The 15155-nt window shown below is 41.0% G+C and overlaps 1 protein-coding gene across 1 annotated transcript in view; it reads right to left on the bottom strand.

Moving 5' to 3' along the window:
* LOC140242763 (5'-nucleotidase-like) overlaps positions 1-15155 on the bottom strand; it is a 54292-nt gene that overhangs the window by 25415 nt on the left and 13722 nt on the right. Inside the window, exons 4-7 of the mRNA XM_072322522.1 lie at positions 14424-14627; positions 11283-11519; positions 9639-9794; positions 5459-5668 (exon numbers count right to left, since the gene is read on the bottom strand). Of these exons, the coding sequence (XP_072178623.1) occupies positions 5459-5668; positions 9639-9794; positions 11283-11519; positions 14424-14627 (807 nt within the window). The remainder of the gene's footprint in view (positions 1-5458; positions 5669-9638; positions 9795-11282; positions 11520-14423; positions 14628-15155) is intronic.

Below are 15155 nucleotides of genomic sequence, written 5' to 3' on the forward strand. Positions count from 1 at the left end.
TGATGTGAAAATGGTAGTCCAAGTAAAATCAAACTTTTGAAAGAAACAACTCTCACGGGTGTGTTTGCTGAATTTCTACCCAGCTTTCCTGAAACTTCAGTACTGAGCAGAAGTAAATATGGAGTAAAACTTTGATCACACAAGATATGAAATTTAATGCATATGTGCAGGTCTGTTGTACCACAAAACACCCTATCATATAAAATTTTCGTGATGAAGACTAAAATATAAGGAGGTATCTGATTTTTCTCAATCCACAGTAACTGTAGACGGTTTAGTCTGGAAGAATTTTTATTGTAACTATTGTTCACATTTTGTATATTTAACAATACTTAAAATCGATTTTACCGATTCAAATTTTTACAGTGGTTGTTTTTATCCCTAACTCACATTTAAGAACTATTTAAAGCACTAATGCTGGGTTATTGTTTCATCTGCAAATGGTAAATTATGCCTTTAAACTCAAACAGGGATGACAGCTTTGACCTCGGACTACCCTAGTCTTATCAAATGATTCCAAGAAGCATGTGAAATTTTGAAATTCCATAACTGCCTAACTTTTGACGAATTTCACTGTAGCTTGGACTGCTCTGGTGTTTGATTACTGCACCTTACATAGAGTTCCATTGAGCAGCCGATAGATATTCTGTGGATGCGTTTGTAACACAATTTTTCTGGGTAAAAACATGGTTCTGAAACCGTATTTGAAATTGTGGTAATTACACTTTCCTGCAAGTGGTTACGAACATGGTGTTGAAACAAGGTTTTGAAACGCACTGTGGGGGTGAGATACAGTAACGTACCCCAGCCTCACTCCAGGACCTGAGTAGTTTGCTTGCGAAACGAGTATACGGCAAGCATAAATTACCCTGCATTGTGCCTAGCGTGTTCCTACGTAACAATATGCCCAGCGAGTGCATAGCGTATGCGATCCCGGGTGACACACAGGTTTTGTTTAATTCTTTTCGCAAGTCTACACGACACAACAATACTGTACGCCAATGCCAAAACAATAGTACACTATCTAATATGCCATTCAGTTGAAGTGTCCTTTGAGGCTTGATGGAAAGAATTTTTTCTTTATATTTTTTCAAAATGGGTACCATGGCTATTTCTGAATACTACAAAACTGTACTACATGTATACGCAGGTCTGGTGTAAAAGCCACTTTAAGGGGTAATGCCCCAGTCACATAGACATCCCGAATCACCCTGGACCACCCCAGATCTGATCCAGGGTTATCCGCAGTGAGATCAGTGTTGATGCCTTGGACATCCTTGGACATCTGTGTATGTCCGTGTAGATCCAGGGACATCTGGGAGGCCAACATGGCAACTTTTGGAGGTCAAAAACATCTGGCATCATCCGGGGATTGCCATGTTGGCAGAGCAATCTGGGATGGTCCGTGTGACTTCCGTGTAGCTGCCGTGTAGATGCTGTGTTTGTCCGTGTAGACGCCGCACTCTCCTGGCCTTATCCGTGTAGATGCCGTGTTGATACCATGTGTACAATCATACCAACGTTCATCAACACTCCATCGAGGTCGAAACTATCCCGGATCCCTACGGATCTTCGCGGATTTTCCCGGATCTCGCCGGATCTCCGTGATTCACCGTGTAGATCCTTGAGGATCCGCGTCTATATGCGACTGGGGCATTAGGAAAGTAATTAGGAAGCAAAAGACTGGGAAAATCAAGAAAAAGAAATGTTTGGGTATTTAAAATCCTTGGATCGACCCTCAAAGGAATTTTTTATCAGAATGGCATATATTGCATAGGCATTGACGTAAAGTAGTGTTGCGTACTTTCACGTAGGCATGGCGTACAGCAACGAAGCGTTGGGTGGACTTGAACTGTATGTAATAGCGCCCTGTGCTCTACACCAAATATACACACAAAAAAAGAAATTAAAAACTTTTATTCTTTCGCATGCCCCATGCACCCCTTTGTGTTGCTCAGCATATTGTTACGCAGGGTAGTGTAAGCTTGGCGTAGTCAGAACACAACACTATGAAACTCAACACAAGCCCAGTGTGAAAACCCAGTGGGGTTTTCACGCACACACCTGTATATAAGTGTATATGAAATAAATATAGGCCTCTTTATGCCGATGGTGAAACTGCGTTTTTTCAAACTTCTCAAGGTTTTGGTGAAAGTTGCCTATTAAAGCTTGTTGTGTAAATATTGCTCATTGTAGAAACCTTTTTTTCTCAATTAACTTTCTTAACACTCAGTTACCCAAGCTCACACAAAACCAAAATACAGTTCCGTATCATACACAAATGCAATACTGCGTGTGTTTACTATAATTATGACCTACAATTTTATTGTGTAGCAATTTGAGAAAGTGAAAGAGTACTGTAAAGCGAGGAATGTTCGTGTGCATTTTAATTTCGCAAGTTTCGCGAGAGCTAAGATTTGCGAAACTAAAACGCATGTGAAAGTTCTTGTCTACACTATATGCATTGAATGTTAAAAAGCAACTTGCAAAAATTTCATGCCGCGGAAAAGGCGGTTGGCTCCAATTCGCGAAAATTTCATGCTGCGAAAATATCGTGTTTTACAGTACCAATGCTGGGTAGTATATAAGCTCCCACTGGAGTTTTATTGGAAAACACGCCCTCTCCCTTCTGGGATTCACAATTTTTCAAACTGACTGGGCTCTGCAGAGAATCCTGTCTCGTCGAATCTTGTCTTGTCTTGTCCTCGGGTACTACTAAACCGCGAGTTTTGAATGTCATGTGAGAAAAATCACATTCAATACACGCAAGTCTGCACAACATCACCACTTTTTAATAGACTGCACATTGTGGCTTAATGGACAATATGGACAGCCACTTTCTCAGATGAGCTTCATTATCTTCTGACAAAATGCCCAGAGAATGTGCTATGTAGGTCTTCAAAAAATTGTACGTATGCGTATCTAACGCCTTCCTGAAATAGGCCAAGAACGTATGATGAAGCGGGTTGTCATGGTGACAGGTAATGAACCGGCACTTTTGTCAGACCATCTGACATCAATTTAGGGGCTCATTTCATAAAGATGTTGGGATGGCAACTTTTGCTGGGATAGCAACTTCCTGTAGCAAGTCATGTCTGATCTTTTATGAGATGCTAATCACACAGGTCATCATGGCTGTGCCTGTTTGATGTACAATTGTATCTGCATGTACAGAGTGTAAAAACGTTAAAGCCTTACAATCGTGGCGAGTGGTTTGTGCGGCACGGAGACGAACGCAACATGCTGCCTCCCCCATTCTGTACCAAATGTAGTGACACCGAATGAGAATAGCGCTGGCTCAAAGGGTCAGCGAACAACACTTTAGACCACAAATCTTCTGACCCAAAATGACTGCCCGAGCCACGAGAGCTTCCAAATGGACGCACACTCTCAGTGCGCATGAAGAGCGGCCAAAAGAGCCATGCGTCTTCTGGCCTCTCTCCTCCAATCACCGCAGCTCGCGGTCACAATGTTTGTGTATGATGCGTACACACACACGCACACACACACACACACGTGTCTCATTGGCAGCATTGTCCCACATGTTTATGGATATAGCACTGAGTCTGGCATTGCGCAATTGCATGCACAAACTTCGGTCGTTCGGGAGATTACGAAATAATGCACCATTAGGGGTGACGATTGTCCGACTTTAAAAAGCTCAATGTGACTTCCTGACCAACTTTCTACACCTGTCAGACAAATTTAAGCATTTCAAAAATTTCCAAATATGCGCGTCCATCTGCGCATTTACATGCGCACAGCGTGCAAGCAGCATTGAAATGCACTTTCTTCAATTGATACTGATTTCTGATACATCCAGTAGTAGTATCCATTGGTTTCCGGTCAATCTTGACCAATAACAAACTAGATATGTGCGTGCGTCAAAAATAAAATTACATGTGCATGTCTATGCGCAACTATAGTAAAAAAACATACCTTTATTTTGCCATAGCACCTCAAATTGCAAGGCTACCCTCTGTCTTAATTGCATATTCCAAAACCAAGTGAAATTTAAATAACATTTCAAGTACCAATATTTCAGACCAATTAGCTGATGTCATATCATTTGAAATAAAAAAGAGTGGAATTAAATTTCATTCCACATTATGACATAATGTTTCTGACATTCACTTGCGCGTATCAGTTTATTTTTCTGCTCAATATTCTCCCAAATTCGCATACTGTATGTTACGTTATACTTAATGTAGGATAATTGTCTTTTGAGTCTGCATCATTTCTTTTAATTTGAAGATGTCATCGTATTGACAATTGTAATAAAATTCAATGTATCAAAATCAGCCAAGTTTATGTGTTATGTCTACAGGAGGGTTTTTTTTTTCCCAGAATCATGCATTGACTTGATAACGTTCTGAAAGCTGTATCCCAAAGTTGATTTTGCTCCATTGCCTCTGAAACTTTAAGTATGCTGTAAAGCTCTGAGAAAATAAACTTTATAGTAATTGTGCATTTATTATTTTTTCTTCAAATGTGTAAAGAAGGGTGACAATTTTGTAGTGTAAAAGTGAAAATGGGAATGGAATCAGGACAAAATGAGCAAAAAATGATTCTTGATTTATCTTTCACATACGTAAGCTTGCGTTCCCACGTTTTCTTCATGGAGATGTATGGCTGTGGCAAAGAACTCGGTCTCTGGTGCTACAAATGTAAGTTTTGACAGGTGCAAATCTGGCACGATCTAGCCTCTGGAGGGCAAACATCCTTTTTTTGTTTACTTTTTTTTTTCTTTTGGAATTGAGTGAACTCTGCTTTCATCCATGTTGAAATCTCAATGTCACGTAAATACACCCACACGCGAACACACACAATTTCTCTTTGTTTTATGTCGGAGGTCGCATTGCTTGGACTGCTGCAAAATATTGTAGGCCTGGTGGAGCTAGCCCAACTGTTCATATTACACAACGTCAGCAAGATTAGACATAGCTATCTTGGTTATGTAAATAAGAGTGAAAGTTCATATCTGAAAAGGCTAATGCTACAGTTAAGATGACCCTTAAAAACACTTTTTTGTCATGTTTCACTTTGTTCTGTCAAAGACCTTTAAATGGTAAATATATAGTAAAATAGCTTGTGAAGTTGACTTATTCAAATGGTAAATATACAGTAAGATAGCTTATGTGAAATTGACTCATTCCCACACACGTATGCAATTTCCTTTTGTTTTGCATTACAGAAACAATTTGTGAAAACGTATCTAACTTTTGTGGGTACATAGAACTTGACTTCATGAACATATTTCAATGTAGCTTCAAGTCTGTATAATATCACATCTGTTTTGTGAAAATGTTACAACTTAAGTGTCATTTTGATCAAACTCTCCGATATTCTGGTTGCTTTGTCCGAATGTATTCACTGGAGCCAACTTTGTCCTGGAGTGGAAGTGCACCCTGATCGGGGTGTCTCACATGCCACGATTTTGACAGCGAAGCCGACTTACCGCTGATGTGCTGCACCTTGTTGTCGCGCACCACTTCGAAGCCGCCGCCGCCACCAGCCATGTAGCTGTTCATGATCACATAGTACAGCTCATCGGGGTCGACATCGACGAACTCGTCAGTGCCATCGCCCACGCAGTCCTGGCACTGCACCTGGGCCCGATAAACCCGGTCCCCATCCTCCCTTGTCAGGTCATACTCGATCTTCATGCCTGCATGAAAGGTGACATATGGGCTTTAAAGGACAAGGTCATCCAAATATGTGTGAATTAAGTGAAGGGCAGCAACGTTAGTTTGAGTTTGAGGAAGTTTCAGGATAATTGGACAATCTATTTGAAAGTTATGTATTTTCAGAGTTTCAGTGCCACCATCGCTGGATGAAAAGACTACAACCATTTTTGACATCACTGCAGGAAAGTGACATGAACAAAAATTAACAAGAAATCCTCATAATTTCATTTTCATGAAAAGTACACATTCCCTTCACTTCTCTCACATGTCACGGTTAATACCATCCCCCCTGCTGGATGAGCGTTCGTTTTATCACAATCAATGAAATTACCTTTACTTGATAAGACTTTCGCCTGCTGGCTCTGCAGGCTTCTTCAGATCGAGCGTTGTGAGAAGGACTTCCCACGAGCCGACGTAGCTGGCGCACGCCGATCTGAGAGAATGGGATCGTATATTGAGGTAGACTAGAGGTAGACACAGTTAGTGCGTCCTACTACACAAGAGGGAAAAAGAAGGAATCCACCTCCCACATGCACAAGTCGGCCATCAGCGACCATGTGGCCAGTGAAAACCACCACATCAACTGGAAGAAGTGTTCCATCCTAGCCAGAGACTCTGGAAAAACCTCACGCTGGATAAGGGAAGCAATTCACATTCGGAAACAACACGGGAGAACCTTCAACCGAGACCTCGGACAATATTCACTTTCCTCAATATACGATCCCATTCTCTCAGATCGGCGTGCGCCAGCTACGTCGGCTCGTGGGAAGTCCTTCTCACAGCGCTCGATCTGAAGAAGCCTGCAGAGCCAGCAGGCGAAAGTCTTATCAAGTAAAGGTAATTTCATTGATTGTGATAAAACGAACGCTCATCCAGTTGAATTTCCAATCAGATGAACCTTTTCAGCGAGCATCCCCCCTGCTTTCTGAACGATGAAAGTCAAGCACTTTTTCATTTTGTTAGATATATATGAAAATATGTTGAATACTGTTTATATTGTAATGAAATGAGTTTAAAGCACTGAAGTTGGTGGCTCTGGTACGTCTGGTAGGACGTAGGGGGCGTGCAGTGACCCCAAGGCCATAAGAGTTTCAGTGGGGAGTATACTCTCACTGGGGTATAGTAGGAGTGAGGTGTGGTGAGCTGATGCTTGATGGGGGCAGACATGTCTGCAGCAGCTCCTCAGGTTTTGTAGCATATTTTATACTAAAGTCTTGTATAAGCTGTGTGTATCGGCTGTTTGTGTGGCGAGTACAGTGTGCATCGTGTCAAGCAACGAGCCCTAACGGGTAGCCGGATTGGCGAGTACGGTAATAAAGTTTCTTCTTCGCACGCACTTCGACTGTCATCTCGCTGAATTATTAATGCTCTCTCAGTGTGATGATGTGATGTGATATGATCGATGTGAGTCTGAGTGAGGTGTCGGCGAACACACCAAAAAAAGATCCCACACAGTAACTGGAGAAAATGGGTTATATTACAATATATTCTTCATGTCGCAATCCTGCAGTAACGTCATAAACTGTGATAGTCCTCTCAACCAAATATGGCAGCACTGAAATATTAACTTTTGAATGGATTGTTCGATTTTCCTCAAACTGTCATCTATGTTTTCTACTAGTATTGCTCTGTTCACTCAAGCTACATATAAAATTGGGTGAACTTGTCCATTGATTTGAATTCCAATCAGAAAGTGTCATGTGGGGGCTGCCATAAATCATCAGCGACAAGAGCAATGTCGAAGCAGATTTTGACAAGTAACCCTCTCTCCTATGTAGGGCCATACTTCCCTCAACTCATGGAGACATGTGTGTAACGTTTTGATGAGTCGGTGTGAGACACAGCCTGGAGAGACAGTATGACCGAGCAGTATACCCGTTGATATTTGAGAAGATTTAGTGTCTTTTCTTAATATTTGTTAATCGGTATGATATACACATGCGTACAAACAGTTACATAGCGGTTCCAATGTGTCAGGATGAGGAGGCTGAAGTGTCGTGAATAGTTCTACTTGGAAAATGTTAAATAAAAGGGGCATAGTGCCGGTCGTGTAGAGGGCGCTGTTGATGATACTGCCAATCACCGTTAGCATTGATACCTAAATCTTCTCAAATATCAACGGGTATACTGCTCGGTCATACTGTCTTCGTATCAACGGTGATTGGCAGTATCATCAACAGCGCCCTCTACACTACCGGGACTATGCACCTTTAAGCCATGTTTATGTGAGTTCGTTGGGCAAGAGGTACATGTAGTGGTTAGAGAGTGCGTGCTGACATGGGGCTGATAAAGAGTGAGAGGGAAGACCAGAATTAGGTGGAGTGATTATGACAGAATAATTCCATTCAATGGTTTGTGGATACTGTATGACGTGATCAATGTTTGTCAGCTGTCAAAAGTCTAGTAACCAATGCATATTATACCACACCTATAAAAGAATGCAGCTATCCGATTGGTCGACTGCCCATCACGTGACACTCAGCTAAAAGTTCCATCGCACGCTGTGGCTGTCAGCCGTGCGATTTTGTTTGAGCAAAAATGGATAGCGCATGGCTGACATCAACCATTTCCATTGACTCCAGTGTTAAACTCATGATCGACTCAAAGATTTTGTTCCATCGCACGGCTCTGATGTTACAATAAACAATCATTTGCTGTGTGCTTACTTTTACCACTCATTTTTGTAAACAACTTCAACCGATCAGCTTCGCGTACACGTACATGCATGGTGACTGCGACTGTGCGGCTACTCATTCATCTTTCATAGAAAATGGTTGTCATTTCTGTGCTAAATTCAAGAACCTGTGTGGACCACATATGTTAATAGACAAGTGTGATGGTACAAGGTTTCGCACTCGGTGAAAGATGAGGCACACTATTCAACTCGGCTTTGCCTCGTTGAATAGAGTGCCTCTATCTTTCACCTCATGCAAAACCTTGTACCACCACACTCGTGACCATTCACTATTTGTATAACACAGATTAACCTTGTCATAGAATGCCCATCAGTTGGGCAACTCGATCAAGACTGAGATATGAAGCAAATAATCAACGTTGGTGAAGGTGATGGGACAAACGATCACTTCCGAGGCGATCTGGATGTAGCTATCTTTCCGAAGCGCAGCTGAGGAAAGATAGTGTACACATTCAGATCGCCGAGGAAGTGATAGTTTGTCTCATTGCCTGAAACTAAAAGTTGATTATTTGCTTTATGTTCCACATCTAGGGTCCTACATATTTCCATTTTATTCCACATCTGAAACTGTTTTTATAGCTGTCTTAGGGTATCCCCAGGGCTTAGGCTACGTAGTTTACTTTATGACGTATGCACGTAGATGACAAAACGACAAATTTGCTCCGCGCCCTGCGCGTGGCACCGAAATAAAAGTGCGTTGCACTGTGGTCTATCACTTGACCCAGGTCAAATGATAGACCACAGTGCAACACACTTTCATTTCGCGCATACTCAAAATGGTAAGTTATAACACGCGTTATGACTGTGTGGACTAAGAGATCAGCGAAACAAAATGACTATCATCATAGAGTGTAACGAGCTTTTCTTCTCAGGTGATGTGATGGGCAAAACTATACTTTATCACCTGATCAGCTCTTGACCAATCCTATAGCAAGATTCTTAGTATGTGGAATATAAAATAATATACATTGTATGTATAACTTTCACTTCATTTGTGATTGCTACACATCTCAGACTTGGTTTCGAATTAATTGTTCCTTTGTTTGTGGAGAGGGGAGGAGACTGCAGACTTTTGGAACACACCTGCTGATACCACTTATCAACTGAAAGTCCTGTATGGTAGTTTACAATCAGCTTCAGCCTGACATGAGTGGCACTAAGTTTGATAGTGTTGTATGGAGGATGAGCATGGCTAATCACTTCTCAAACTACCATTATTTAATTTAATTATAATCATCATTGTTACATGATCTCACCTGAGACCTGCAGGAATCCATAGGTAGGCCTGGGGGGTTCAAAGGTCATCATGGGAACCTCCAAGAGCTGCAGGAGGTGGGAGCCGTAGAGCTGGACCAGGTCTATTGTGTTCCCATACGGCATGACGAGGATCAGGTCACCTGTGGTGATATTGCCTGGCAACAAGGCAAACATTGGAGATGGGTTGATGACTATCTCACTCATACGCAGTGTCGCTGCATTGTTTGCCAGAGGGTCTTGTTTTTCATATGGATCTTACATATAAAATTAAAAATATTTCCACATCTTTTAATTTTTTTTTTTTAAATCCTTGCTACTGGTTTGCCAACAATAGCAACTGCAAATGTTTGTGGCATTGCCCCCCCCCCCCAAAAAAAAAAAAATACACAATTGATACACACTCAGTTCTGTATCTTTACCACCTGTAACACATTTCCTCTAAGATCACATATCCTGGGGAGGGTAGAAAAAGCCATAGATAAACAGCAGCTTAACCCTTTGAGGACGAGTCCCCAGTATACTCGGGCAGGGGTCTATGGAAAATGTATGTTGTAGCAAAATCAGCCCGTCCTCAACAGGTTAAAGGACAAGTCCACCTTCATAGACATGTGGGTTGAGTGAATGCAGCTATATTAGTAGAACACATCAGTGAAAGTGTGGGGAAAATCAGACAATCCGTTCAAAAGTTATGAATTGTTGAAGTTTCTGCTCAGTCATGGCTGGATAAGAAGACTACAATAGCTTGTGATGTCACATGTGTACAACGATATAAAGAAAGAATAAAGAAAATTCAACATATTTTCACCTTTCTCGCATAACAAAAGAACACTCGATTTCTCTCTTTCAGAAGGCAGGGGGAATAATATTACCCATAACATACATCAGTGACAAGTCGAAGAAATGTGCACTTTATTCAAAAAGTAAAGTTTTGTGAAATTCTCTTTTTATTTTCCTTATATCATTGTACGCATGTGACATCATACACTGTAGTAGTCTTCTCATCCAGCAGTGACTGCGCAGATACTTTAAAAATTCACAACTTTTGAATGGATTGTCCGATTTTCCCCAAACTTTCACTGATGTGCTCTACTAATATTGTTGCCTTCACTCAATCCACATGTATATGAAGGACTTGTCCTTTAAAATGGCAAATAGGAAGAAAATGCAAATACATCAGTCCTTTTAATGTAAACTGCACTGCTGGTTAGAAAGAATTGCCGATAAACAATCCCCAAGATATCTCTGGGGGCTGTGTATACAAAGCCAACTAAAAGAGAAATTGTCTTTCATTACATTAATCTACATGTAGCATTGCAGGAATCTTAAAATCATAGTTCAAAGTTCAAACCCTTAACATTTCTTTTTCCCTTATTTCCACATGCTAGGCTGTCACTGTGGAACTCATTACCACCTTACATAAGAAATGTGTCATCAACAGAGTCATGTTTGAATGAGTTGTAAGAATGTCTTTAAAGAAACTTACTCGTTTCATGATATTTGAACTTTTCTCGTCATTTTATCTTACATTCATCCTTTCATCGTAAGTGGGCCTTGAGCATTTCATTTAATGAATTTGGCACAATATAAATCATAACTATTATACAGCACATGCAGGCAGACACATCTTTACATTTCCCACAGACCTTGATCTATGGAAGAGGCGATGCTCCCAGACGTTGTCATGGCGATCCCTGCTTCGTTCCAATCCATTCCATTGGAGACCAGCATGGCGTCCGCCATCATGTTGCCAAGGTTACACTCCTGTGTCCCACAGACCTGCACATCGCCCTCTAGGGGTGTCAGTGTGTGGCCGATGACAGCTGTCGAGACCTCGTCCACTCGGATCTGCCAGGCGTCCACCTCGGACTGGACATAGGGATCTACAGAGTAAGGAAAACAGACCCAGCCAAGCAAAAATAAACTTATATATTTTGCCTTTGTAGATTTTGATATATCCAAGTTGGCACTAAGGCACCTCCAACGCATAATTGGCACGGCAGAACCTATAATCATGAACTCTTCATTTGCCATGGTGTAAACCCCCTGTGTGCCACATTATTCTAAGACAGCAATGTAGTCATGCTTTGGGGAAAACATTGTGTTTTTCAAATCTATGTAGCTTTTATAGATTTTGTTACCCTGGACATACAATGAGCAAAGTTGTAGAGAAAATGGCAAGATTTGCTTTGATGTAAATTGTATGGGAAATCTGTTTTTATTTCATGATCAGTAGCTACATCATTGTAGAGACATGACTATTGAACACAAAACAGTGACAGCAACTCAGAATTTACTTGCAAATTATCACAATATGAATGCAACAAGCACACATACATTTCTTTGTTCATTACTGTAGTCCAAAATGGTGAATTTAACAATTTGCATAATTTTGGGGATGTCCTGATTTGCAAAAGAAGTGGACCTAATGAATACTTTACTTGCTGTATACAATAGTACACATATCCTCGGCAGTCATCTGAACCTGTCACATATGCAATTTTCGTGTACGAATGATATTTCAGAATAATCGCGTTTACCCATTTTTCAATCATAACTGCTACACTTTTAAGTCTGGCATTTCCAATCATTCTTTGTGATACGTTTCTTACTCTTTACGTGTGATGTTTTTGTCAAATTGTATAGTTAGGAATATGCAAGAAATCGCAAGAGAGCTACATGTGTGTTTTTTTTTTTTTTGGTTTGCAAAGACCATATTGTCATTTACAATACCATGTATACAACAGTTTTGTTGACCACACACACAGTACTTGCAGTCACTGGGCCTCCGAGGCCCCCCCCCCCCCCTGACGTTCCGCGCGATGTATCGCTAACGCGAAAAGCTATCGCCGCGACGTTTCATGACTTTTTTCTTTCAAGTCTCTCGCATCTTTTGACACCAAATTTGCGATGCCCGGGTGCGCGGTTTCGAAGTTGCGCATAAATATGTATGTGCATGTCAGACCAAAAATTGCTCAAAAACGTGAATTTGTGTACAATTTCAATGCAAACTGTGCTTACAGGCAAATTTCATAAAAGCATGATTATTTGGGGGTTTTATTGATTAAAATCAATTATTAATATATTTTCTTGTTCGGAACAATGTCGCAAACAAGTTTCATCGAAAAAACAATGAAAAACATAAAGTCGAAAAAACAAGGAAATACATAAGAAATTCAAAAAACAATAAAATACTTAGGAAATTTTTTCTGATGGCACAATTTTTTTCTCTTATATTTGCTTAGGACACTAAAAAGAATATTTACACAAAAAATGTGCCCATTTTGAACTTTATTTTGTGATTCATACCAAATTGTCTGATTTCATGCATCATCACTCATAAATTAGCATAATTTAGCATAAATGATAATTTTTTTAAAAATTTAACTTCATGGTACTTTAGATTACATCATAGGCAATGTGTGTGCCAATTTTCGTCGCGATCGCGCGGTCGATGGCCGAGATCTGGAGGGGGGGCCTGGGAGGCCCCCCCCGGCTCTATTAGCCCGGCCTAGTTAGGGTTAAAGATAATAAAAAGTTTTGGTACCTCAAAAGCTTCCCTGAATTTCCTTGTCTTGGTTTGTGTTTCAGGTTAAAGTACGTTGTCTGTGAGAATTACTCGCCCCAAAGTGCTCTCATGTCTTAGTAATCATGCAATAATGGTTTCGTACCAGAGCCGACGCTGTCCAGCGTCGATAAATATTGTACGAAACCACTGACTGCGACCAGCAGCGTGCAGCCCATTGTACGCATAGCTAACTGCGACCAGCAGCCCCATACGCATAGCGTAATGGGGCTTCGCATTGTAGCATTCAGGATCATGACAGAATTAGTATCGCGGGTAAATGTCAACTTAAAATCCAAAAATTTCTTCGATTTGAAGACTTACCAATTAAGTTGAAGTATTGAAAACAGGCTTCGAACAACGTTTGGTTCTGCCAATAGTCCCTTTCTGTTCGAATTGATGACTGAATGTGACTCGGTCGAGAGGACCTTGGGAGAGCTACATACACTGGATACCATGGCCAGCGCATGCGCACACAAACATCTTATCCGTTCATGGATTTGAAATTTGTGTGCATGTGATGTGTTCGCATGCACTGGCTGTAGTATTCAGTGTACTGTATGTAGCTCTCCTAAGGTCCTGTCGACCGAGTCACATTCAGTCATCAATTCGAACAGAAAGGGACTATAGGCAGAACCAAACGTTGCCCGAAGCCTGTTTTCAATACTTCAAGTTAATTGGTAAGTCTTCAAATTGAAGAATTTATGGGATTTTACGTTGACATTTACCCTGCGATACTAAATCTGTCATGATCCTGAATGCTACAATGCGAAGCCCGATTACGCTATGCGTATGGGACTGCTGGTCGCTATGCGCATGGGGCTGCTGATCGCAGTTAATTGCATGATTACTAAGACATGAGAGCACTTTGGGGCGAGTAAGTCTCACAGTGTTAGTTATACGAAAGATACTTTAACCTGAAACACAAACTAAGACAAGGAAATTCAAGGACACTTTTGAGGTACCAAAACTTTTTATCATCTTTAACATTCATGCCTATGGGGAAATGGACACAATGAAATGATACGAATCAATTACACAAAAATTACATCAAATTAGAAACTGAAAATTTCAAAATATGTATAATGCAATGTCTACTATTGAAATGACTCAAAATCTAAAATTTGACTGAAAATCAAGATATACATTGATTCGGATGACTGCTGATGATATTTTCATTGGTCTGAAAAATGCTTTACAATGTAGGTCCTTGTATACCCACCGGGAGCAGTACTGTTGTCCAGTAAGATGGGGTTGCCAGAGTAGCGAGTGACCACACCATTGTCATCAAACTCTAATTGCAGATAGCCCAGGTACTTCCCGTACGCATAGGCGGTCACCACAGGGATAGACAGACTGGTGTCATAGGTTGGATGCACAATGAATGGGTAAGGTCCTATCGGCTCCTGATTTGAAGGGGCGTCTCCTGCCACAAAAAAAAAAAAAAAAAAAACCCAGAAAAAAACAATAATAATAATAAAATACCAGCATTGTTACAAGTTTGAAGGAAACAGCTTCCTAAAAAGGAGTGTCATCCAGCTGAAATGCACACAGTTTAGTGAGCTGTAAGTTATTATCCCCTTTCTGGACAAGTAAAAACACATACAAAACATACCGTATCCGGGCAATTACCCCCAGAGGGCAATTACCCCCGGCTAAATACTGGTTAGTGGTAAGGTTAGAGTAAAGATTAGGGTTAGGGTTAGGTTTAGAGTTAGGAGATTGGGTTAGGGTTAGGATTAGGTTCTGGATTAGGATTAGGATTAGGATTAGGGCCAGGGGAAGGGTACGTGGTCATTGCCCAGGGGGTAATTGCCCTAGACCCAAAACATACATACTCACAAATTTTTGGTGGTCCGATTGGATGCAAAACATGTCATTTCTTAAACAATTTTGGCCCAACACCTACTTCTGGTGGTCTTCGGCCAAGGGATCACTGCTAATGTCAAGCCTT

Source organism: Diadema setosum, chromosome 19 (genome assembly GCF_964275005.1).
Source record: "Diadema setosum chromosome 19, eeDiaSeto1, whole genome shotgun sequence".
NCBI classification, from domain to species: Eukaryota; Metazoa; Echinodermata; class Echinoidea; order Diadematoida; family Diadematidae; genus Diadema; species Diadema setosum.